The 25,892-nt window shown below is 42.6% G+C and overlaps 1 protein-coding gene across 12 annotated transcripts in view; it reads right to left on the bottom strand.

Annotated features, from left to right (window-relative positions):
• The window catches only part of DGKG (diacylglycerol kinase gamma), a 227,318-nt gene that overhangs the window by 156,583 nt on the left and 44,843 nt on the right, over nucleotides 1-25,892 (bottom strand). For all 12 annotated transcript variants that reach the window (XR_005237244.2, XR_012095538.1, XM_073023376.1 and 9 more), the window contains exons 3-5: nucleotides 16,056-16,132; nucleotides 7,429-7,594; nucleotides 6,789-6,851 (exon numbers count right to left, since the gene is read on the bottom strand). Coding sequence is in view for 10 of the 12 variants with exons in the window: in XM_073023376.1 (XP_072879477.1) it covers nucleotides 6,789-6,851; nucleotides 7,429-7,594; nucleotides 16,056-16,132 (306 nt within the window). In the remaining 2 variants the exon portion in view is untranslated. The remainder of the gene's footprint in view (nucleotides 1-6,788; nucleotides 6,852-7,428; nucleotides 7,595-16,055; nucleotides 16,133-25,892) is intronic.

The raw sequence follows: 25,892 nt of genomic DNA, 5'->3' as shown, positions 1-25,892 counted from the left end.
CTCTGAGTGGAGTTGAAGCTGGAATCTGGAACCCATGGTGGCTAGGGTTCACAGAGCAGGCACTGGAGAGGAGGGGATGCACAGACAGCTAGCTCTGAATATGTGTAGAAGGTCCCCTTTGAGTAACAGCAGAGAATTCCCTTCAGTTATTCAGCTGAGTAGAATTAGCACACTTGTGGAAGGAAAACACCTAAGGCTGGGGAAAGAACTAGGATTAGAGGGAATAATCCCTGGAATGCAAAGAGAACCCGGAGTGATGCCTATTCCCACCAACCAGGGTAGAAAACCCCCATGATTCATGAACCATCGATAGAGTGTTCAGAAGCATTGTTTCTCAGTAGTGAGAAAATGCCTCTCTGGTCCTGTCCGGTGAAGCTTAAAAGATAGATCCAAAAAGATCAGACTGTTTCCAAGTAACCTAACTGTACCTAAAAACAAAGCTCAGGAGTATTTGTAGGAGTGTGAAAATCCAGAACTCAACATTTAGTGAAGAGGTACCATAAATTCTATACAAATTCTTGCAGAAAATTTAAGAGGAGGGAATCCTATGCAACCCATTTTTGAGGCCAGCATTACACTAAAACCAAAAACAGACAATGACATGACAAGACATGAACATGCAAATCAATATCCCTCATGAACACAGAGGCAAACGTTCTCAATATTTTAGCAAATTGAGCCTCATAATACATAAAAAGAAATTAAATAAGACCAAATAAACAAACAATTAAGAACATGAAAAGACACTCAACATCATTAAAGCACAAGAATATTTATAACACTTTTATTCATAATAATCATTAACTGGAAGCAATCTAAATGTCCATCAGTAGGTTAACAGACGAACAAATTGTGGAATATCTATATATTAAAACACTAATCAGCAACTAAAATATGTGAACTATTGATACATACAAAATGGATAAATCTCGAAATTATTATGTGGAGTGGAAAAAGGCAGACCCAAAAGAGTAGACAGTGTATGATTCCATGTATATAAAATCTAGACAATGCAATCTAATATATACGGCAGAAAGCAGATCAGTAGTTGTATGGGGATGAAGCGTGGGTGGGTAAAGAGGGTGGAAAAAAGGGATTACAAAGAAAACTTTTAGAGATTACGGGTATGTTCATTATATTAATTGTGGTACTAGTTTTACAGGTATATACATATGTCAAAACTTTTTAATTAATTATACACTTAAAACATGCAATTTATGCCAATTTATACCTCAATCCTTGGATCTTGAACCATTTCTCTAGTTTTCACTGAAGTCTGCTGCTCACTCCTGTCATAGAGATGCAGGGGTCCAGGAAGACTGAGAGGCACTGCCATTGTCCCATCATGAATGACAGTGCTCTTCCTCTTCACTCTGCCTTATATGAACTACCCCTAACCTATGGCCATCTGAGTATGTCCCTCAGGTACCACCTGTAAAAAGGCCAACACCCTCTTCCACATCGCAGAGGTTCTGTCCTGGTGCCATGTCCTAAACGCTTTCATATGAGGGCTCTTGGGCAGACCTGACTTGTTCCACTTTCTCTCTTGGTATCTGTGTTACTTGTTCCCTACCAGTTGGGCAGTGTGGCATAGTGGGAAGAGCACCAGGCCAGGCAGCAGAAGACTGTGATTCCAGCACTGAGTTTGTGTTCAATTGTGTGTGATTTAACACACAAAGTATGTGTGTGTGATTTAACACAAGCAGGCTTACTCCACCATACTCAACCTCAGTTTTCTCATCTGTTTAAAGAGGGGATTGCATTAAAACTGATGTTTACCCAAAGTCTTGAACTACAGAAATCATTCAAGTAAATGACTTAACTAAGTGAAGAACAAAACTGGGTCCCAAGGCTGGGCACGGTGGCTCATGTCTGTAATCCCAGCACTTTGGGAGGCCAAGGTGAGTGGATTTCCTGAGGTCAGGAGTTGGAGACCAGCCTGGCCAACATGGTGAAACCCCATCTCTACTAAAAATACAAAAATTAGCTGGACATGGTGGCAGGTGCCTGTAATCCCAGCTACTCAGGAGGCTGAGGCAGGAGAATCGCTTGAACCCAGGAGGCAGAGGTTGAGAGGCAGAGGTTGCAGTGAACTGAGATTGTGCCACTGCATTCCAGCCTGGGCAACAGAGTGAGATTCCATCTCAAAAAAAAAAAAAAGAAACTGGGTCCCAGATTATCTATACAATACAGTCTGATCCCAATTCTGTAAAAAATCTATAGAAAAATCTACAAGGAGATTACACACACACACACACACATACACACACACACGTAATTGCATTGGTGAAATTATGGGTGATTTTATTGTGCCTTTTAAAAAACACAAAAACACACTTTTTAGAGCACTGTAAAATTCAGACTAAAACTAGAAGAGCGTCCAGAGATTTTTCACACACCCTGCTTCCCTACACATGCATAGCCTACCATGCCTCACTCTCCGACCAGAGTGGTACATTTGTTACAGCTGATGAATAAATCAACACATCATTACCACCTGAAGTCTATAGTTTGCATTAGGGTTCACTCTTGGTGTTCTACATTCTGTGGGTTTGGGCAAATGTACAATGACATGCATTCACCATTATAGTATACAGAGTAGTTTCACTGCCCTAAAAATCCTCAGTGCTTTGCCTATTCATCCTTCCTTTCCCCTGACCCTTGACACCACTGATCTTTGTGGTTTCTTTATTTTTTTGTGTCCTTCAAATTTCTTACAATGTGAGTATATTGCTTTTATAATTTGGAAAAACTAACACAAAATATTAGGAGACTTTCCTTGATATTTCAATATTCCAAGTTGCTGAAACATCTCAACAGCCCGAGAAACTAACGAAACACCAGGACACTGAAGTTCTCCTTGTTCATCTCAGTTAGTCCTGGGCCTTCATGAAGGGAAGGGTGGCCTCAGCCTTTCCTGAGCTGACATTCTGACAGTGAGATTGCTCAGGCCTCTGAGCCAAAGTCTGGACCCTGAAAGCCCCGCTCTGTTGTCTTTATGGGCAAAACACATGCCTGCCCTGCTCTGGGAATGAAGTGGTTTTTGCTGGATCTGAGCTTGGAGACTGATGTGATAGGCCTAGACAGGCCACATGAAATAAGAATCTAAGCTCTTCCCCTGGCTTCCACCTGGACAACAGGAAAAGGTTGGTCTTTTCAGCAGATGGCCTGATTGAAGGTGAGTCCAGGACTTGGCTCTTCCTTGCTGGCAGAGGCCCCTTTCTGTGGTGACCGCCTGGCCCTATAATTCTTGTTCCTGGTGAACAGGGGCATCTAATTAAGACATCTGTGGAAGAGGGCCTAGCAGGAAAAGGTTTTTTCCCCTTAAATCTCAAGTGTCAAAAGAAGATGAAAAAAATGCTATATAACTCCTTGGGCCAAGAGTCAGATAATTGCCCTTTCATGATTTTACTATAGGGGGCTGATTTTTCCCATACACGAGGAAAATGGTACATCACAAAATCACTTCTCCAGGAGGAAATCTCTGGAAGTTTCTCTTTTAGACCCAGAATGATACAACTATTGCAAATACATATGGAGGTCAAATAAGTCAGCTAATTTCCATTATCATCATCGGTCATCTTTTCTCAAATATCACATAATGACATATCCCCAATAAATTCTTCCTTGGTAGCTCAGAAACATTACCCACGAAAACACAACCTGCCCAGACAATTTGGAACGTCAATGAATGAATCGTATCTTCTTATCTTCTTCCAGGTTCCTCTTGAAATTCCAGATAAAATAAACCCCATCTCTACTAAAAATAGAAAAATTAGCCTGGTGTGGTGGCATGCACCTGTAATCCCAGCTGCTTGGGAGGCTGAGACAGGAGAATCGCTTGAACTTGGAAGGCAGAGGTTGTGGTGAGCTGAGATTGCGCCATTGCACTCCAGCCTGGGCAACAAGAGCGAAACTCCGTCTCAAAGAAAAAAAAAGAAAAGTCTCTAGGTAAAGAATTTGGGGCAGGATGCTTTTCACCACTGAGTTTCTTGCTGGGAGTTTGAATCTCAGAGCTACTAGTTTCACCCTTTCCTCCCTAGTATGAGAATGATTTATGCCAGAATATGCCTCCTGTAGTCCTTAGAAGATGTAAGAGTTATCTGTGCCTTATGTCCATTTCACCAAGTGGCTCTGGACTAGCATGGCTGAGTGGCATGCTGGGCAGGGCGTGGATGAGCCAGCACTTTTGCGGAGTCCTGCCCTGCTGCTGCTGTCCCTGAAACCATCAGGAAGGCACAGGTGCTCCTAGTCTTTGCTTTCTGGTGCTCTGTGTGTAGCCTGGAGTTTGCTGAGCTTATGATCCGGCGGTAACTGTTTTTCCCCAGCCATGCTCTGCTTTCCATCTATCATGAACTGTTTATCCCACCAGGCCTTTAGTTAAACACTGAAAACGCGATAATCCTTCCAGTTTCTCTTTTTGCTGTGACAGGAAAAAAGATTAGAACTACGTTGAAGAAACTCTCTCATTCCAGGTCCCTGTTGCAATTAGTTCCCCTTCTCTTAGCTGTAGTATCTCTAGTCTATCTTGTTTTATATATATTTAAAATATATATTTAAAATATATATTTAAAATATAGGCTGGGCGGGGTGGCTTATGCCTGTAATCCCAGCACTTTGGGAGGCTGAGGCGGGTAGATCACGAGATTGAGACCAGTCAGGAGATTGAGACCACCCTGGCCAACATGGTGAAACCCTGTCTCTACTAAAAATACCAAAAATCAGCCGGGTATGGTGGCACGGGCCTGTAGTCCCAGCTACTCGAGAGGCTGAGGCTGGGGAATCACTTGAACCTGGGAGGCTGAGGTTGCAGTGAGCCGAGATCGCACCACTGCACTCCAGCCTGGTGACAGAGCGAGACTCCATCTCAAAATAATAATAATAATAATAATAATAATAATAATAATAATAAAAACTGCATTCTTTTTCCCCTGGGCACATCCCAAGAGCTGGAATTCACCTTTGGATATCTATAAAGCTTTTCAATAAAATGATAATGCACAGTAAAAAAAAAAAAAAAAAAGGTCTGACTTTCTGGGTCTTTGTATTGAAAGCTTCAGGAGCAACCTGGGAGAAAGAGAGCCCATGAAAGACCTTTCATGAGAAGAGGATGCCCAGTTGACACACTTGGAGACTGAGGGTGCAGGTTGAAGGAGATAATGGCAGACCATACTGAGTTAAGAATAGAATATACTTCTGTGCTGGGTGTGGTGGCTCATGCCTGTAGTCCCAGCACTTTGGGAGACCGAGGTGGGTGGATCACTTGAGGTCAGGAGTTGGAGACCAGCCTGGCCAAGATGGCGAAACCCTGTCTCTACTAAAAAAGTACAAAAATTAGCCAGGTGTGGTGGCACACTCTTGTAATCCCAGCTACTCAGGAGGCTGATGCACGAGAATAGCTTGAACCTGGGAGGTCAAGGCTGCAGTAAGCTAAGATTGTACCACTGCACTCCAGCCTAGGGGACAGAGCAAGACTTTATCTTAAAAAAAAAAAAAAAAAAAAAAGGAATAAAGAGTACTTCTGGAAGGTGGCCTGAATAATAAATGCTAATATTTATCAAATATTTACTGTATGCCAGGCACTATTCTAAGCATTAACATATCTAACTCACTTAACCTTTATAACAACATTTGTTATCTCACTTGGGGACACTGAGGCACAGAGACAGTGTTCAAACATGCCCACGGTTACAGAGCTAAGTAGTGTTGGCTCTGAGAATCAAACCCCGGCAGGTTGGCTCCTTAAGCAACATGCTCTGTTGCCTGATCCAACTTGAGTTGATAGTACTCAGGACATTTATATTGAATATGAGAACAGAAATTAAGTATAGTAACCTTTACTTCTCATTTTTGCAGGAGCTTCTGGCCTTGGTCCTGGCCTGTCAACAGCAGAGAGGAATGGCTTCCCATTGATAAATGTGTCAGGGAAGATTCCACATCTCTGACAGCCCAACAGTGGGCCTCTGGGCAGCAGGCACCAGTACGGCAGCCCCGCTGAGAGTGCCGCCTTGCTCATTCCACAGGAACCAACCACACCACCAGGACCATTGTGTCCTCTCTTGGTATAGGAAAGACTGCAGGGGTTTTGAGGTTGGATGATTCTGGATTGAATCCCTGGCTCCACAGGTCACACCAGTGGTATATAATTTCTTAAGGCCTCAGTTCCTCATGTGTAAAGTGGTGTGATTGTGAAGCTTAAATGAAATGTGTAATGAGCAGATGCCTGGCAAATACATCTTCAAGACCATTTGAGCTGGCTTCCCTTGCTACCTTATTAGCAACTCTTCAACTTACTCAAAATAGTGTATATATGTTGTTGGAAGTCAACCACGGCACATTTTTACCCTCTTGCTCTGTTCCTCTCCAGCTACCCACTGGTAATCTGCACCTCAGCCTTAGAGCCACAGCCACTTCTCTCTCTCTCTCTCTCTCTCTCTCTCTCTCTCTCTCTCACACACACACACACACACTCACTTTCTCCTGAGAAGGCTCTTCACTTTCTGGGCAGGCAGACATATCAGAGAGAAACATCTAGCAAGCTGTTCCAAGTCCCAACTTGCTCTGTTCTAGGGCAAGTAAAGCAAAAACCTTTACCCAGCCTCAGAATCCCAAAACATTCAAATGACAGGAACCCCAGAGATGGAGGTTCTGAAGGCCACAGGAGGACCAGATCTGCATAAGATTGCACAATTATATAAGGACAGCACTATTGGTTAGGTTTCCCCACTTCTCCCCAGGGATGAGATATTCCCCACTTTACCCACAAATCTTATATTCCAAAGACTTACCAGTATCAGGGGCACAGGCCTCATCTGCTTTGGTGGCATTATCTGCATTCTGTATATTAGTATCTGAGGAACAAAAAGAAGATTTAAAGACCAGACCAGGCCTTCCAGCTTCTTGGAAGGGCAGGTACGGGACCTCCCCATGGAACCTGGTTCACCTGGGTTGTGTCTGTCTCTGGGTTACTGTCAGCTGGGTTCATGCTCACTTATTGGGATTGACTGTGTCTCCCCCATTATAGCCCAAGCTCCAGGAAGACAGGGATCATGGCTTCCCTCTCCTCTAACACTTCCAGGCTAGTCCCAGCCTGGACACAGAAGCTGAATGTGCTCCATCCGTGGACTGTCAGCCTTTCCTGAAGGCTCTCTTCCCCTGCCATACGTTATTTTGTGTCTCCTCTTTCCCTACCCTGCTCTTTGATCTGTAGTGGCAGGAATTATGCCTCCTCTTTATTCCTCTTGCTGAGAGGTTCATCAGGGCTTCCTGTAAAGCGCTCTGAGGAAGGGCGTCCCTGTCTCTTGGTTCATATTCGCACCCATGGGGTAGTTACTATGTTCAGGGGACCCTTTTGGAATGCAGTCTGTGGCTGTGGTAGGGGGTGAGAGCTGCACAAGGTCTGCCCATCTTGGGGAAAACTCTGTGTACCTGGGCTATTGGCCTCGCTGTTGCTGGCCCCCTCCGTCGGGTGGTCAGAGGTCTCCTGTCTGGGCTTCTGACCGAAGGCCAGGAAGAGGTGAGTGCTCAGTGGCTGGGGAAGGTCCACCTCCAGGTATGCCCTCATGAACAGCTTGAAGACATCATAGCTAATTGGCTGAGAAGAAGCAAAAGGGCAAAATCAGTGGAGAGAAGCAAAGGGACAGAGAGGAAGAGAGAAGGAAAAGGAATAGAAAAGCTGGCAGGTGAAAGAAATGGAAAGGGAGGCAGCAGGACATGGAGGAGCTGATGGGGACAGGAATGAAAAGGCCAGGGAAGTGATAGAGAATGAGAGGCACAGGGTGTGGGGGATGGATGTAAGAAAGAGAAAATGCTGCGGTTGCATATTGGGGGTTGGTGGGGCACAGAACCAGGGCAGGCTCCTGTAATAAGAAATTATATTATGTAAATTTAGATAAAAAGGGAGATGTTGGAGAGTGAGCCTTGGGAGTGGAGGCCAAAGTGCAGGGCTCTCCCTTAGTCCAGGCCCGTGTGAGGGATGTGGCTCTAATGAGTGGGGACAAGGTCTGTGCTCTGGAATCCTAGTTAAGATGAAGAAGGATGTAGTTGAAAATATGATGGAAAGAAATGGTTCTTCTGTAGTATCTTGGTTTCCCTCTTGTGCCATGACGGATGTGATGCCTGAGTATTCAGGTCTCAGAAAGTAGGAAAGACCTGGAAGAGAAAAGAACAGGCTCCATCCTTCATTACTTTCATAGTCCTGATCTTCCCTGGAAAAACCCTCAAATAACGAGGGGGTATGTGTTTCTGGCTCAGCTGCTTCTCAAAACATGTCCTTGTGAAGGTTTTAGGCACCAGGAGAAGAGCAGGAAGCCAAGGACAGAAGGTAGAACCAAGAGATATGCCAAGAACTAGACCCTCTTCCTGCTGTGTCTCTCCCGGTACCGCCTGGCTTCTGGTCCCAGGCTGGGAGCAGCTTTGCCAGAAAGGGCTGCTGCACTCAGCAAACACTCAACAACAACAACAGTTTGCAGTGAGTCATCACTGGCTTGTGCTTTGATGGCATCAGATTCTTCATCAAATCGGCAGATGCTCCTGGAAACCATTTGAGGAAGCACTACTCCGAGATCTGCTGTGCAAGCTTTTGTGAATAATAGCAGCCATGAGAATAAAATCCCTTTGCAGGAGTCTACTTGGTGTGCCCATCAAAATGTTGGTAGCATTTAACCCCTTGTCTGTTCTGGGAGATCTGGGGGACTTCCCAGAACCAGAGACTGGCTTACATGTGTATAAACAAGTTTGGGTTCAAAATCTTGACCTTAAATGCAAGTAATGGCCTCCCCAACCCACTGGGGGGCCCACAAATAAATTTCTGTTTAGCACCAGGCTTGACTGTTCTATCGGTCTCCTTTGCAGAGTGAAGGAAGTCTGAATCTGATAAGAGGCTCTTACCAGATCAGGGGAACTCGAAGCAAATGGTAGGCTCACATTTCTTGTGACAGCTATCCATCTCTCTGTTCCTTTTCTGTCCCCGAGTCTCTGTGTCTCTTTATTTCACACTCTTTCTGTCCCTCGCTGTCTCTGTAGCTTCATCGCCTCAGAACGTCCCTTCTTCCCACATCCTTCTCCTTTCTCCTAATACACAATAACAAAATATTTTCTTCCTCCTCTCTTTTCTTTCTTTCTTTCTTTTTTTTTTTTTTTTTTTTTTTTTTCCTGAGAGAGTCTCGCTCTGTCACCCAGGCTAGAGTGTAGTGGCGCCATCTCGGTTCACTGCAACCTCTACCTCCTGAGTTCAAGCAATTCTCATGCCTCAGCCTCCCAAGTAGCTAGGATTACAGGTACGTGCCACCATGCCCAGCTATTTTTGTATTTTTAATAGAGATGGGGTTTCACTATGTTGGCCAGGCTGGTCTTGAACTACTGACCTCAAGTGATCTGCCTGCCTTGGCTTCCCAAAGTGCTGGGGTTACTGGCGTGAGCCACCATGCCCAGCCCCTCCTCTCCAACTGTAACCCACCCACTATGATCCTTGATTCCATTCTCGCTGGCTCTGATTGCACCTCCAGCATTTTCTTTTCATCTACCTGCAAATATGTTAAATGTCCCCTATTCCAAAGAAAGCGCTGTCTACCAGAGCTACTGGCCCATCCTTCTCCCCTTTCCTTTCAAATTTCTCCAAACAGACCAGATTAGCCTCCTCACCTCCCTAATCCCATTTGGATTGGATCCTAGCCCATTACCTCTGAAACTACTTTGTTGAAGGTCACAGATATAATCATCTCTTTTTAGACTGTTCCATCTTTGGCCTCTCTGCAGCATTTCATCCTGTCTTCTTTTTGAAGTTCTCTATTTTCTATGCAGTTGTTCTGTTTTGGTTCTCTTCATTCTTTACTTTGATTTGACTGAATAATATGGCACTGTTCTTCATTAATTTGTTTCTAAAGCTCTTTTTGCTTTGTCTTTTTGTATCACTTTAATTGACAAGTACTATTTTAAAAGGTAGTTTTCAGTTCCATAGTGAACTATTAATCTCTCACAGCTAGCATCAAATGAAAACTATCAGAATAAAATATTTCTGGAAAGCAGACTGTACTAAATGATCTAATAAAAAGAAAGTTTAAACAGTGTAACATAATGCTGTAAAGAACCAAAGCCAAAAGATCATGAAACAAGATCAGCATGAGATTCAGCAAACCTCATGACTGGTCTCAGACCAAGCGCATTTCCCCTCCTTTTCCAATCTGTTTCTTCTTCAGCAAATTGTGAGTGCTGAACTAGAAGATTTCAAGTTCTAAACTTCAATTAGCTTGCTCCCTGAAAACCAGCTGATCTTTCTGACTCCACAATTTCTGTTAATGCCAATGACACCATTATGCTCCCAACATTACAGGCTGAACTTTGAACTGTCAGTTGTCTGAGACTAGTTCTTGTCTCTTCCTTCTGTCCACTGTTCTTCTGCAATGTCTGTCACATCCAGACCTTTTCTATGTCCATTGTCCCTGCTGCCATCACCAAAATTCCTGGATTCTGACTTTTGTTCCATATAATTCACCTGGACCATTGCAATACCCCTCCAAAGCTTCCTTATCCCCATGTCCATCTGTGGGTCCTCCCACCTATCTTACCTATCCTTGCCCTGTTGATCTTCCTAAAGCACAACTCTGATAAGATTGCTTCTCTACTCAAAAACTTTCCATGGGGCGGGCGCAGTGGCTCATACCTGTAATTCCAGCCCTTTGGGAGGCTGAGGCAAGTGGATCACGAGGTCAGGAGATCGAGACCATCCTGGCTAACACGGTGAAACCCCATCTCTACTAAAATTACAAAAAAATTAGCTGGGCATGGTGGTGGGTGCCTGTGGTCCCAGATACTCGGGAGGCTGAGGCAGGAGAATGGCGTGAACCTGGGAGGCAGAGCTTGCAGTGAGCTGAGATGGCACCACTGCACTCCAGCCTGGGTGACAGATCAAGACTCTGTCTCAAAAAAAACAAAAAAAAAAACAAAAAAAAACAAAAAAAAAAAACCAAAAAAAACCACCACCACCATGAACAAAAAACAAACTTTCCATGGTTTCTAATTGTCCATGGAACTAAATTGAGATCAGCTGATGTACTTCTGTGTTCTTGCACTATACATTATAAAATATTTGCAAAACTAAATAGGCAAGTGGAAATTAGATGAATGTAAATAGAAAGTCTAATATGCAGTGTTCTACAGTCCAGTGGGTCATCCTGTGTACTCTCCTAGACCTTTGGAATTCATAGCCTCCGATAATCCCCTCCAATCTAGATTTGTAGTTACTTCAAGCTCTGAGATGATTCTGGTGTTTTCTGCTATTATTCCCCTTTGCATGTAGGCACTCTGTCCATGCTGACCTCTGTGTTCTTTCCCGACCAACCCTCCATGCAACCCTGCCCTGCATGAACTGCTTCCATCTCTACATGTTAAAGTTCCAGTCATGCTTTAAGGCCCAACCCAGATTCCGCCTTTTCCAGAAAGCCTTGTGATCTTCTGTCCCTGAATTTCCATACTTGGCACCTTGGTTCCTGTCTTGTGACACTCATATCTGCTGCTGTGCGTTGATATATAGTGGTTTGTGACATACCTTGGTTCTCTACTTGATCCAGAGCTCCTGGAAGGTAGTGAGAATGTCGTCTTTCATGTTTGAATTCCCCACACCACCTACCACAGGGTTCTTCTTAGGTATTTGAATGGATGATGAACCCTAATCAGTGCACCTCAGGAATAGCCTGGTGTCTGGCCCCTGGATGTCATCAACTATTATGGGATCAACTATATATGAGATATATATATATCTCCACTCACAATTTGCTGAAGAAGAAACAGATTGGAAAAAGGGGAGAAATACACCAGATATATCTATATCTATATCTATAGATATGCTGGGCACCAATGAATTAGGTATTGGTCCATATCTTCAAAGAGTCAGTGTTATATAAGAGGTAAAGATATTGAAATAATTGCAATGCATGGCCATCAGTGGCAAGTGCCATAGGAAAAGAGCTGACAAACCGTTATGAGAACTTAGAAAATAATACTGACGGAACTTATCCAGCCATGCATGTCCCTATCCTAGAGAACAGGATGCACGGAATAAACCTGGAAGCACAGAACTTGCAAGCCAGAAGAGTCTCAGAGAGGACTTGGTCTTCTGATGCCCCCAAGGCTCAGGAAATTGAGTGATGAGCCCCAGCAAGCTAGCAGCAGAGTGAAACCAGAGGCCAGACCTCCTGACCCCTAGTCCAGTGCTCCTGCTTCTACATCTGTCACAGGGTCCAGAACTGGCATAGTGCTCTCTGACACTCTCTTCCAGTATTCCATGTTCAGCAGGCAAAGACATGCAAAAATGTGCCACACTCTCAAGGTGATATCTGGGTTATACAAAAGTTCTTTAAAAGCACAGCCCAGTAACAGAGTAGTTGCTTAGTAAATGCATTATGGGAGACTAACTAGGGAGTGGCTAGGGGTCATGCCCAAACCAGATGACCAGCTACTATGAGGCTTGCTGGCAATTCTCTGAGACCTGGAATAACATCCCAGGCACGCTCATAGTTCAGGCCAAAGGAACTCTGTTTTCCCCCAGCAGCTTTTACGCAGGAATTAGCTGGGCAATTTGCTCCTGCTGCAACATGCTTAAAGAGAGTGTGTTAATCCTTACACAGACCAAGAAGAGAGGAGAACTGGATGGAGAGCTTAGCAGGCATCAGGTGCTTTCATTCTCAGGACAGCAGTGTGGGGAAGAACTGTTACTGTCATTTTGGGGATAAAACAAATTTTGACAACATAAATAACTTGCTGAAGATCATAAAGCACGTGGCAGAGCTGGGCTTTGTGCTCAGGTGTCAGGCTCACAGTGCCACCAAGTCACCTGCCTCTTTTGCTCTTTTGGGTTTTGTCCACTCTCTAGTTGTCTGCCACCACTCTGTTCTCCAGAGAATCACTTGGTGCTGATGGGCAAGCGCATGTTCATCACGGCCAGATGCAGCTCTGCCACTCTGCAAAGTTTTATTCCCATCCTACCTTTGCTAGCAATCTGCCCCTTCCCACAGCTAACTCGTTTCTCATTGAGACATTTTAGCAGCAGTAAGCCATCAAACTCTAGAGAAATTAAACCCTTCTTGTTTCCCTAACCCCCGTGCCATGACATTACACCTACTAGAAGTCAGCTGCACTGTGTGAGAGAACAAAATCAGAGTGGCAGAGCTCCCTTGGGACCCAGCAGTGCCTGGCGTACAAAAAGTGGGGGCCAGCCCCGACAGAGGCGAGGGCGGCTACATGCTCATAGCAGCCAAGCGACTCCCTGCTTCTGAAAGCTCCTGTGGCCTCCACACCCGCAGTGGCCCTGACCAAACTGTTCCTCTCCCACTCATCAGCCCCAGGGCAGACAAGCTGATTAGCAGCCCCCGCCAGGCTTTGTTCCTGTGTTTTGGAGCTGGGGGTGGGGGGTGTGGGGCAGTGAGTTCTTTGCTGGTTCTGCTATCTTCTCTGCGTGGTTTCTCCTCAGGAATGTTCTTTGAAATGGTGCATTCTCAATCTCGCCCCTGTTCTGGCTACCTTCCTCCTGCTTCATTCTCTCTACAACTGGTGCATTTTATCCAAAGCCCCTCTTAGGTGTACCTTGAGGGCACAGGCTCTGTTGATTCATTTCCAGTGTCCAGCAGAGAAGGTGTTGATCAGTTTTGTTCAATGGATGACAACGTGAATAAGAAAGTGGCCAGTCTCTCCCTGAGTTAATCCTGCAGATCAGTCACTTTTCTGTGGTTAGTCTTTATAAAAGGACTCAGGAGCAGGGAAAACGGAATTGAGTTAAAAACATTCTGGGGAAAGGAGATGGAAGAGGGATAACAACAGGTACAAATTTTTAAGTGCTTGTAGAGTGTTAGCCACTTTGCAAAGATCCTCTCATTTAATTCACTCATCCATAAACTTTGAGGCTTTTTTTTGTTATGTACAGTTTATAGACGAGGAAAGTGAGGCTCAAAGATATGAAATATTATTGAAGACCACTTGTTGATGGCAGAGGTAGAAGTCTAATCTAAGACCGTATAATTTCAGGGTCATGGCTGTCAAACCTGAACCGGCCAGTAGGAAATAAGTCCTGGAGGGCAGGAACTGTGCTTCTGTATTTTTATGCCTTCTACAGTGCCCAGTACAGCGCATAGAAGCCCAAGAAATGTTAGATTCATTGAATTTGAAAGTAGGGGGAGGTCTTGTATCCATTTATTCAGTCCACAAATATTTATTGAATGCCTGCTATGAGCCAGATACTTTTTCAGGCACTGAAGACACAGCAGTGAATAAAAACATGCTAGTGGGAGAGACAGACAATTAATTAAGTAAATTATATAGTGTGACAGGTGGTGAGAAGTACTTAGGAGGAAAATAAGGCAGAGGAGGGGGTAGGAAGTGTTGGGAAAGAGGGCTTCAAATATTAGATGAAGAAGGTGATGATCACTGAGAAGGTGACTTGAGCATAGACTGGAAGGTGGTAAGGTAATGGACAATGTGATGTGCTGAGGAGGAACATTCTAAGAAACAGTAACAGTAAGAGCAATGGTGCTGAGGTTATGGTGACACCAGCTTGTTTGATAGCATCAAGAACGCTAATATGCTGAAGATGGGGAGAGTAGCAAGAGACGAGGTCAGAGAGCTGGGGGAGGTGCAGATTGTAATGATCTTCATGTTTACTCTGAGTAGGAATGGGGGGAACCATGGGAGATTGTAGAGTACAGCAGCGACAAGCTCTGACATAAATTTTGACAGATTACTCAGGAAGTGTGTGAAGAATAGACTGAAGCAGGAAGGGCAGAAGCAGGGAGACCAGTTAGGAGACTCTTGCAATAATCTGGGCAAAGTATGGTGATGACTCAGGTCAGGATGCTAGCAGTGCAAGTGGTGAGATGTGTCTGTATTTTGGGTATATTTTGAAGGTAGATCTAACAAAATTTGCCAATGAATTGGATGTGGGATGTGAGAGAAGGACAAAAGTTGATGATGACTGCATAGTTTCAGGTTGAATAACTTGAAGGGTAGAGTTGTCATTTACTGAAATGGGGAAGACTGCTGAAAAAACAGGTTTTATAGGGGAAGATTAAGGATATATCATTTTAGTTCATGTTAAGTTTGAGATCCCTATTTGATTTTTAAGTGTAAATGTCAAGTAGAGGGGTAAGAAGAAATCAGGAGAATGTAGCATCTTAAAACCAAGTGAAGAAAATGGAGGATGACTTGACCAACCATGTCCAGTGATGTTGAGCAAAACTGCTATTGGATTTAGCTGTAGGGAGGCCCTTGGCTATCTTGACTAGTGGTTTGAGTGGAGGAGTGAAGGTTACAGACTGATGCAAGGCAATTCGGGAAAGCAGGAAGAACAGAATTTGGAGGCAACGAGTATAGACAAGTATTTTGTACAGTTTTGCTATAAAACACAGGAGGGAAATGACGTGGTACCTAGAGGAGGAAGTGGAGTCAGGAAAATGTTTTTTAATATAAAAGAAGTAACAGAATGTTTACATGTTGATGGGAAAAATAAAATATACAGAAGAAAGTTTATATGAAGGAGACAGAGGTAGAGATACAGAGAGAAAAGGAGGGAGGCGGAGGGAGGGAAAGGGAGTCTGGGGAAGACGTGTTGCTGAAGTAATGCCTGTCAGTAGGCCAAAAGAGGATGGGGTTGTGTGCACACATTCGGGAGCTGGACTTAGACAGGAGCATGGAGAGTTCACCTCCAGTTACAGAAGAAAAAGTACACATAGGTGGGCATATGGGGTGAGGGAGCTTGTGAAAGATATGTTCTGTTTGTTTCTCTTTTCTCAGTGAAGTAGAAAACTCAGTTGTTAACTGAGGACGAGGAGAGGAGGGGTGAGAGATCTGAGCAGAGGAGAAGTAGTGGTAGTCTTCTAGGACAGTGGGATGAGTGTATGGGCCTGGGAAACACATGATGCCAGGTAGCACAAATGGCTCACTTGGAACTTAGGAGGAAACATGCTGAAGAGCAAGTTCTTCAAGGCAAGTGGAGTCTCCAAGAGTGAAACAAATTATGGAAAGGCTAAAACACAGGGGTTTTTAAAGGCTTAAAATGAAACTGTTCTTACCTCATGTGGGTCATACTGTTTGAGGCTCCCACCCTCATGAAATTCAGCCAAGACATCTTTTATCTTCTTGGAGGAATCTGAAGAGACACAATTCACATGTGAAACACTGGCAAACAGCTAATGGAAGCTGGGCCAAATAAATTCTCCCTGTGTAACCATGTTTATGTTGGAGCTGCCCCTCAGTCCCGGAAAATCTGGAGAAATGTCACCCTCTTCTACCCTTTGACCTCTCACTTCTTCTTTTGGGTCTGATTTCCCCCTTGCATCTAAATTATCTTTCTGAAACACAAATCTGATCAGATCGTATCCCTACTCAAAACCATTCAAGGGCTTTCTGTTTCCCCAGGATAAAGCTTACCATTCATAGCTTGGAAGATAAGCCCTTAACTTGGAATACAAGCCCTGGGTGATTTTATCTCCCCTATTCCTCATTTCCCTATTTACTCTATGTTTCAGACACATCAAGTTACATTTCCAGACATCCCTGAACATATTGTGCACTCTTTCACGGTGTTTCTTCTTTGTCTTGCAAATTTCACCCATTCTTCAATATCCAGCTCAAATGTCAACTCCTTTGTAAAGTCTTGCTTTGCACCAGTCAGAGTTAAGCATTCCCTTCATTGGTTCCCACATGACTTGTACACAACTATGTAATAGGGCTTGTGATATAGTGTTATAATTATTTATTAACTTGCCTATCTTGCTCATCTCCTGCTTCAGTTTTACCTTGAAAGCTGTTAACTGGCTGGTGAGTCTTTGTCTATCATACTGTCTGACGTGTAACTAGGGCTCAGAAAAACAATATGTAGATGAGTATATAAACAACTGAGTGAAAATTTCGAAACATTAAAAATTCATTAAGTATGTAGAATGGGTAGGCATTAAACCCCATGAGGCTCTGTCCTTGGTGCTGAAAAACTGCTGTACACTGCAGGAAGAGTGTTTCTTCTACTTCTGGAATCTTGACACCTCTGTCCCTTTTTTTTTTTTTTTCCACCTGATTTTTATTTTTTATCTTGATGGATAAAACTGAGCTACTCATTCTGACACATAAAACATAACCTCAATTATGTCTCATAATTAGCATGGTTGGTTTTATGTTCCCACGGTATTTCTCACATATTTCTGACAGCCAGAAGACCTTCCTCTGAAAGTTGAGGCCTCCACCCTGCGCCATGATTCCCCCTTAATGTTCCCTCTATGTTGCATTTACATTGAAAGGGGATAAAGAAAGACTCAGAGAATCCATGAAGCACGGTGGTTTGGAAAATGCTGCTTTCCATAGGAAATCATTCAGAAGCAACTGGAGACAAGACTGGCTGCTTCTTTTTGGAATTTTATAAAGGAATTGGGAACCCAGAAAAGAGACTCAATAATTGTTATTAAAAACACATTATGAATTCATCTTGTGTAGTTGTCAGCACTCTAGACATCAAAGCAAACCAGGGTTTCTATGACCTGGGCTCTCCCTCTCTTCCAATGTTGTGGGTAATTAAGAGCTTTCCAAGCTCCGTTATTGTTGCTATTTAAACATCTGAGCCAAAGGACGCTGTTATTAAAAGCTCACACAGTGTTTTTTGTTGCCCAGGCTCTGTGTACAGAGGGTTAAGGTCTCTTAAGCCTAGGTAAAGCAGACTTATTCATAGGCTGGGCTGTTCTCCATGGCTTTGCTGACTTGGATTCAATCAAGCAGAAGTTCTAATCATTTCAGGATTGAGACATATTGAAATACAACAGGAAAATGCTTCTGTTGCCTAAAAATGGAAATTTCTTTCTGAAATTCAAAACAGATGTTGAAAATCTAATAGCTCAGTAAGAGCCAGGCAGCAGATGCTGTCAATTTGGGCTGCTTCCATTCAATTCAGCAAACACTATGGAGGGTAAGATGCGGCAAGATACTGTTAATGGACTAGTGGGAAAGATGATCTAAATAACTGTGGTACTAATAGCTGTCCCTCACTGGAGACCTTCACCTGCATAGTCTCATAAACTCTCCTCTACTAATCCATGGAAGTATTTTCTTCAGTTTACAGATGAAGAAGCTGAAATTCAGAAAAATTAATTCAACTTGCTCAAGAGCCAGAGTTGTAACTCAGGTCTAGTCTGGCTCAAAGTATATGGTCTTTTACCTTGAGCATTATTCACTATAGCTTCCTAACATTTGCTAATATAAAGAAAGGTATAATTAAGGGTGACACAATGATATGAAGTTCTATGAAACACCAAGTGGGGAAGAAGGAAAATTAAGATGAAAGTGGGATGGGGTGGGAACTGAGGCTGCCCTATAAAGGAGGTAGCACTTGAGCTGAGGCATAAAGAATTGGATAAGGTTTATAAAGGCAGGTATGAAGTGGAAAGGGTATTCTTGGAAGAGCCCAAGGGAGCAATAGTGCAGAGATGGGCACCACAGAACGTTTAGGACAAGTTAGAACCAGAGAGTCATTTGTGGCTGGATTTGTGGGGGGTCTTGAATGTAGAGTTAAGAACATTGATTTGAAATGGTTAAAGATTTTTTTGCGTGGTGAAATCTTATAACCAGCTCTCTGTTTTCTAAAGACCACTCTGGAAACAGGATAAAAGAGAAGTTAGAATGAGACCAGAGCTCAGTTAACATTACACATATATTCAAGTTATTCCACAAGCAGCTTAATTATTTAGGAAAACAAATCCTACGCATTAGAATTTATTTTAATGGGAGGTTTTTAACTCAGCTAAAATGTCTAAATTTAAAAAAATAAAAATTTGAGAACATGGGTACCCTTGGTGTGACTTCTGGAAGAAGAGTGTAGAGTTAGCATTTTGATTGAGAACCAATGGAGTAATTTCAATTGAATGTGTGATATTTTGATGTTCTCATCTCATTTTGGATATTACACCATTCATTGTAGCAGAATTCCTTTGATTCTAAAGTGCTGCTGCTCTATTTTCAAAATCCTGTTTTATATTTAAATATGTGATATATATACACACACATAAATTCATCATATGTTCACATAAAATAAACAGAGGTTTTAAAAAGAAAAAATAGAGAAGACATTTATTTTAAGATATCTGATTAATAGCTTGAAATTAAATAAATAAAGAAAGCACAACAACAAGCCAAGAGATTTCTAACTAGCTTTCCATGAGGTGGATTACTTGTCACATATTTACTTCAATTTGCTTTGTGGGCTTTCATAGGCTTATAGCATCAATACCCTTTAAAAAAGGGAATCAACCTAATTCTCAAATTTTGGACACATTGCTTTCTCCTTGGATGTCCTCATATAATTTATAACAGTTTTCTTCTTAATAGATTTCTGCGTTGGATTTCTTTTTCCATGAGGAGTAAGTAGATATTATGCATGACTAATCTACTTCAGTGACAGCTGCTTTATTCTGTTTCATCTTAAGACAGAAAAGAACAATGAGGAAATAGCATTCCTTGGTCTTATTTTAGGTGTCATCTGTGGGTCCAATAGCATAACCTCACAGAAAATTCCTCTGTCAAAGCCTTTACCATAATACCAGCACTAGATTCAGAGGACACCACGTTCCATTTCTGACTGTACAAAATAGGGCCATTTCTACAGCTCTTTGTAACAATTACCATTTTGTGGAGTGCTTGTGATATGCTAGATGCTGTCCTAGTCACCTTGCATATTTTATTTAAATCCCCACAACTACCCTCTAATGTAATAATTATCCTTATTGTAGAGAAGAAATTGAGGCTTATGGAATTTAAGTGATTCTTTCAAGGAGACTCGGCTCGTAAGTCACACTTTTTAAATATTTCTAAATAATGGGCCATGGTTATGAGATTCACTGGATACTTGAACACTGGCAAGTTAGCAGCCAGGACTCTTCCTCTATGAAAGTGGCTCTCAAGCCTGCCTGCATGTTGAAATCACCTAGAGAGTTCTATACACACTGTAACCCAAGTCTTACCCCAGGTGAATTAAGTCAGCATCTCTTGAGGAACCCAGGACACAGTAAAATTTAAAAGCTTCCTGGAATTCAGATGTACAGTCAAGGTTGAGGACTGCCATTCTAGGACATGATTTTATTGTTGTAAATGAGGACTGTCTTAAAAAGCCCCTGAACTTGAATACTTATTGCCAAGGGAATAAAAAGCTTATAACTGCTAAATTTAATATTGCTGTGCTTGGCAGACATTATCTATTGTTTAAGTGGACAACACCAAAGAACTCTACCCAACAGGTCAACTTGTTCAGCTGCTTGGCAAGGTAGAGGTATGTTTTGCGTTAACCTAGACTGTCAGGACTATCCACATGGAGTTCTATCCTAAATCGGGTGTTCAGAAAGTTTTTCTCTTTGATCAAGGTTACCAGTGCCCTAAGAAGTTTTCAGTCCAAAATTGTCTTGTATACTTTATGTGCCAAGAACTCTGGGACCTAAACCAAGCACTGTTCCTAGTGTTCAAGCAAATTCAAAGCCTTTTAAAGGGAAAAATTTGGCCCCACACACAGACACCTTTGTTGCCTTGTTGGTGTGGGACAGGGATGTGTTCCATCTGAACAAGCAGACAAATCAGAGACTTCAGTGTTTACAGCAGAATATGAGTTGTGCTGCCAGGACTAGACCCCAAAGTTTATAGTCTGTTGTCTAGTTAAGAACACAGAGTATTTGAGCATTAGATCATTAAACTGTTAAACTTTGAAAGAACTATAAATCAATATTTTCAAAAGTGAATCTGAAAATCCATATAAGAGAGTGGAATTCTAAGGTACATACATGATAACTCTCCATTCCTCAAAGTTCTCCATGAGCTTCTCAAACTGTAATGTGCATATGAGTCACATTGGGATCCGGTGAAAATGCAGATTCTGTAGGACTGGACCACAGCCTGAGATTCTACATTCTGAACAAGATCCTAAGTGACACCAATTTTGCAGGTTCATGGACCTCACTTGATATGCTCTAAGCAATGTGCCTGTGGATCTGGAGCTGACTGCTGAGGCTTGCCTGTCGCAACCCAGAAAAGACCACGATGCCGAGGACAAAGGAACATATTCCATGGAGTAGAAAGACCATAAGTGGTGGGCAGGGGGAGTCCCTGAGACGAGTGGAAGGGAAAGTTGGCACATGAGCAAAAAAATAAAATCTAGATTTTCCTTCTTCCAGTGAAGGCTGGAATGTATGAATACATTTTCTAATTACTCTAGGAAGTTATACAGTGAGATGCACAACAACAAGAGCAGAGTTTTGTAAGGGTCCTGAAAAATGTCAAAACAGAAGGGCCAGGGCCAGGAGCACTGGATCAAAAGGCCCACCTCTTCAGCCAGCTGGAGTCAGGCCTCAGAGCAGCACGTGGGAAGCACAGGGGAGAAGCCCAGCTTCATAAGCACGGATATACTTGCTACACACATGTTCTCCCACCTAAACTTTGTTTCTTGTTCACTGTTCATCCCCAACATGCAACCCATTGCCTGGCAAAAAAATAGACATTCAGGAAACATCTATTGAATAAATGAAGGCTAGCAAAGGGATTGAGCTGGCCACACTTGTCCCACGTGTCTTATATTCCCAGGGGCATAGAAAGAAAAGGTAGACTAGTGGTTCTCAACCTTGGCTGCTTATTGAAATCACTTGGGGGGCTTTAAAAAATACTGATGCCCAGGCCCCATGTCTACAAACTGTGATTAAATGATCTGGAAGGTGTGGGCAGAACACTGGAAGTATTCAAAGCCTTCCATGTGATTTGAACGTGAGCCAAGGCTGAGGACCACTGACCTGTGGAAGTGATGGCTCTGCCACAGATGTTACATATGACATAATAAGAAAAGACTTTATATGGAGGTAGAGGGAATTGGGGTCAGTAACAAGAAAATGCTTTTTGAGACAACTTTTTTTGTCATCATAAATGATCTGAATGACTGGTATGGCTTATTTGTGTAAGTAAAATTTGTATTGCTAGAACATTTTATCACCTTTTCTCCAAATAATTTGGCCTCATTGGTCATATTTCAAGTGAAGGTGGAGGAGTGGATCAGACAACTTGGGCCATCTTGCAACTGAAAGTGTGGTCCCTGGACCAGCAGCATCGGCATCGCCTGGAAGCTTGCTAGAAAAGCAGAATCTCAGCAGTAACCCAGACCTACCGATTCACAATCTGCATTTCAACAGCTCTCCGGGAGATTCATGTGTACATTAAGCGTTGAGAGCTATTGTTCCATAGAAATTCCTCCCTGTCCATAGATTCTGTGACTCCTGGTGGGCAGAGTCCTCCTCATCTTTAAAGGAAAAAAAGATCTGTCATGCGGAAACACATATTGGTGAGAAATAGTTACAGCTGTATCCTTCCAAGATAGAAGCAATGAGATATGACTCTTCATGGGTCCAGGACTTCATGAGCATTTGATCAAGCCTCACTCTACTGGCCAGCATAAATAGCGAGGTTTTAGTGACAGAACATTTACTTAGAGCCTTCTATTGTTCTACAAATCAGCCCTAAATATGTTCTCTGACTCTAACAGTTTTGTATTTTGAATTGTACCCACATCTTAAAGTCAGAAATTTTGCCATAATCTGATTCGAATGAAATATATTTCCTAATAGCATAATTTATGGATCGACGCTCTTTAATGACATCTTAACATTTTGCTTTAATGTAATTTAATTGACACATACATATCTGCATGCACACACACACGCACACACACACATACACATACACACACTAATGTATGTTTGAAGATTGAGCTCCAGTGGGTACTTTTCGTTTAATTTGTTGTTGCTGAATTGAAGCAAACGAGTTTGTACTAGAATTGAGAGATTTTTGGTTCTAATTTTTATTTTACCATCGATCTTCTGTATGACCTTGGGCAAGTCACTGAGCTCTTCTGGACTTAGTAGTCTCATTTTTAAAATGTGCAATGCTTGGCATTGATGATGGTTAAGATTTTTCCCAACTTTAAAAATTCTGGCCGAGTGCGGTGGCTCACGCCTGAAGTCCCAGCACTTTGGGAGGTCGAGGCGGGTGGATCACCTGAGGTCAGGAGTTCGAGACCAGCCTGGCCAACATGGTGAAACCTCGTCTCTACTAAAAATACAAAAATTAGCTTGGCGTGGTGTTGGGTGCCTATAATCCCAGCTACTTGGGAGTCTGAGGCAGGAGAAATGCTTGAACCTGGGAGGCAGAGGTTGCGGTGAGCCGAGATCACGCCACTGCACTCTAGGCTTGGTGACAGAGTGAGACTCTGTCTCAAAAAAAAAAAAAAAAAAAAAAAAAGAAAGTTCTACACAGTCCAAGTAACTGCTGGCTGATGTAGGAAATGTTTGGTTTAATTTCTTAGAGAATTAAAAATTTAATGGATGCTTCATCAGTTGTTTTTCGTTTTTTCTCTTTCTGAATAAATGAATAGTTTCTGTCCTTGATGCATCATGGAACTTTTAAGGAATTAACAAAAAATTGAAAAAAAAAATACCCAGCCCCTACTGGCCACCAGCAATTCTTGTTAGGAAGAGGGTCAGTAGGGGGTATCCCCACCTGCACACATCCTCTGTGGTAGAAATCTATTTAAATATAGAAACCAAGTATTGGAAGAGTTAATGAAAGTCGTTTAATCAACCAGATGACTAAAGCTCTTATCTCCCCTATAGTGTCTCAACTAACTCTCTGTCCAGACAGTTCCAGGGAAAGGAAACCCAGTCACTTTTAAGTCAATTCGATTCCAGTTTGAGCAGGTTTGACCACTAGGAATTAATGTATTGCACACTTTAAAGACTTCCTATAACTTCCTCCCATTAGTCCTAGGGCTACCTCTTGAAGCCATTCAAAATTAACTTCACACTTCTTCCCACAACAGAACTGAGCTATTTTAATACAACGAGCTCTTCTTCACCTTTCCCTTCCTTTCTCCAACAAATATGCACAGTATCTTCATTCTCCATAATGTGGCTTTGAGGCCTCTCACCAACTCTCAAACAAGTTCCAGGTTGTCCATGTCCATTGTAAACCATAGTGACCATAAATAACAGTCCTCTAGAGAGATTTGATGGTCTATCAGGGTAGGCTAGAAGGTGGATATCAGTTTGCCTTACTAGGCACTATGAGTCTATGAATACAGCCTAAGATTGCAAAGACTGGTTTGGTTAGATGAAATAGTACAAATGTAGTAAAAAAAATCTCTGCAACCGCTAAAAGCTATGCTTCTGAAGAGTACAGAATGATGTGCGAATGACTCATGATTGATCTTGTGTGCTAGACAGTTTCTAAAGATGGCTGCCATGAATTCTTTCTGTCCCTATGTGAGTCCCTCCTCCCTGAGATGTGGAGTCTATTCCTCTACTTCACTGAATGTGAGCCAGGCCTGTGACTGCACTGTCTAATGGAATGTGGAGGGAGTTCCGTTCTAGGATCTCTGATCCCAGGTGCTAAAAAGATCTGACAGCAGCTTCTTTTGTGCTCTTGGAGCCCTGAGTTGCCATGTTAGATTTCCAGATTATCCTGCTGAAAAGAAAGGTCATATGGAGAGGCCCTGGAAGACAAGAAAGTGCTGGAGAAAGAGGTTCCATGAAGGAACACTGAGGTCCCACCATGTGAGTGAACGAGCCATACTGGATAGTCTAAGTCCTCACTTGTTTGAGATCTCCCGCCTGAAGGTCCAAACACAGTGGAGCAGAGATGAGTCATGCCCACTATGTCTGCCCAGGTTCCTCACCCACAGAATCATGGGAAACCAAAATGGTGGTTGTTTCAGCACACAAGTTTTGAAGTTGTTTTGATGTTGCAACAGGTAACTGAAACATATCGTTAAGGAGAAGAAAACAGCATACAAAATAGTACAGCATGCATATTCTCAAGTTTGTTTTACATATGTATGTTGTATATGTGTATATATGTATATGTGCATGTATATTTTAATATTTATGTTTATACTTACATTTATACATAAACATGCCAGTGCTGGTTATCACTGGAAAATAGAATCATGGTTGGCTTTAAATTTCATTGTTTTATAATATAAATTTCTTAATATCACATTAGTTCTTTTGGTAAGTACTTTACATCGTAGACTGACAGCAAACTTACAGTCAGCTATATATGTGTGTGTCTATGTGTCTGTGTGTATATGTATGTATGTATACATACAAAGTAAATATACATGCTTCCAAGAGCAGTTTTAAGATGTCCCACCCCCACCCTATAGAAGGTCACCAGAGAAGGCGCCAACCTTACACTATACAAGTGGAAAATACCAAGAGCCTCTCCTACCTGGTAACCCCACTGGAGAAAGTTCTCAGTTCTCAGGCTGTACACTTCATTATTGTGTTATTGTAGAGCTCCTGTTTATGTGGTTATGGAAGAGTGGTTGCTATGGCAATGCAATCCGACTGAACACCAGAATGTGTCTAAAATTGGTGGGAATGACTTTTTCAGGGTTTTCTCTAAGGATTAATCATTTTGTAAGAATTGTATCTTTTTTTCCTCTCCTGTTTGAACAACAGTAGCAGAGTGCCTCATCCAGTCTCCCGACATGGACAACACGAGCAAGTGTCAGAGAAGGACAAAGGTAAATGTTTAAAGAAAAGGCCCAACCCCAAAAGAGCCCTCTCCTACTGAATACTCCGGTTCCTTTTCATCCCTCTGCCTGCTCAGTGGCTTTGCTGCATCTGGAGCCCCTTCTCACCTTCACGCCCTCCATGCTGCACTCTTTTCCACCTACTTGTCTTTCTGGTTCTTCTCTCTGTGTCTTCTGCTGACCCCTGATAGAGACATACTGTAAGCCTCGTTCTCTAACCTCTTCTTTTCTTTCCTGACATTCCTGCTGTATGAGTGCCTTCATTCATTTTCTTTCTCTCCTTGCCATCTCCACATGTAATTCCCAAGTCAGA

The sequence above is a fragment of the Chlorocebus sabaeus genome, chromosome 15, assembly GCF_047675955.1.
Source record: "Chlorocebus sabaeus isolate Y175 chromosome 15, mChlSab1.0.hap1, whole genome shotgun sequence".
In the NCBI taxonomy this organism is placed as follows: Eukaryota; Metazoa; Chordata; class Mammalia; order Primates; family Cercopithecidae; genus Chlorocebus; species Chlorocebus sabaeus.
This window is presented reverse-complemented; position numbering and strand designations above follow the sequence as displayed.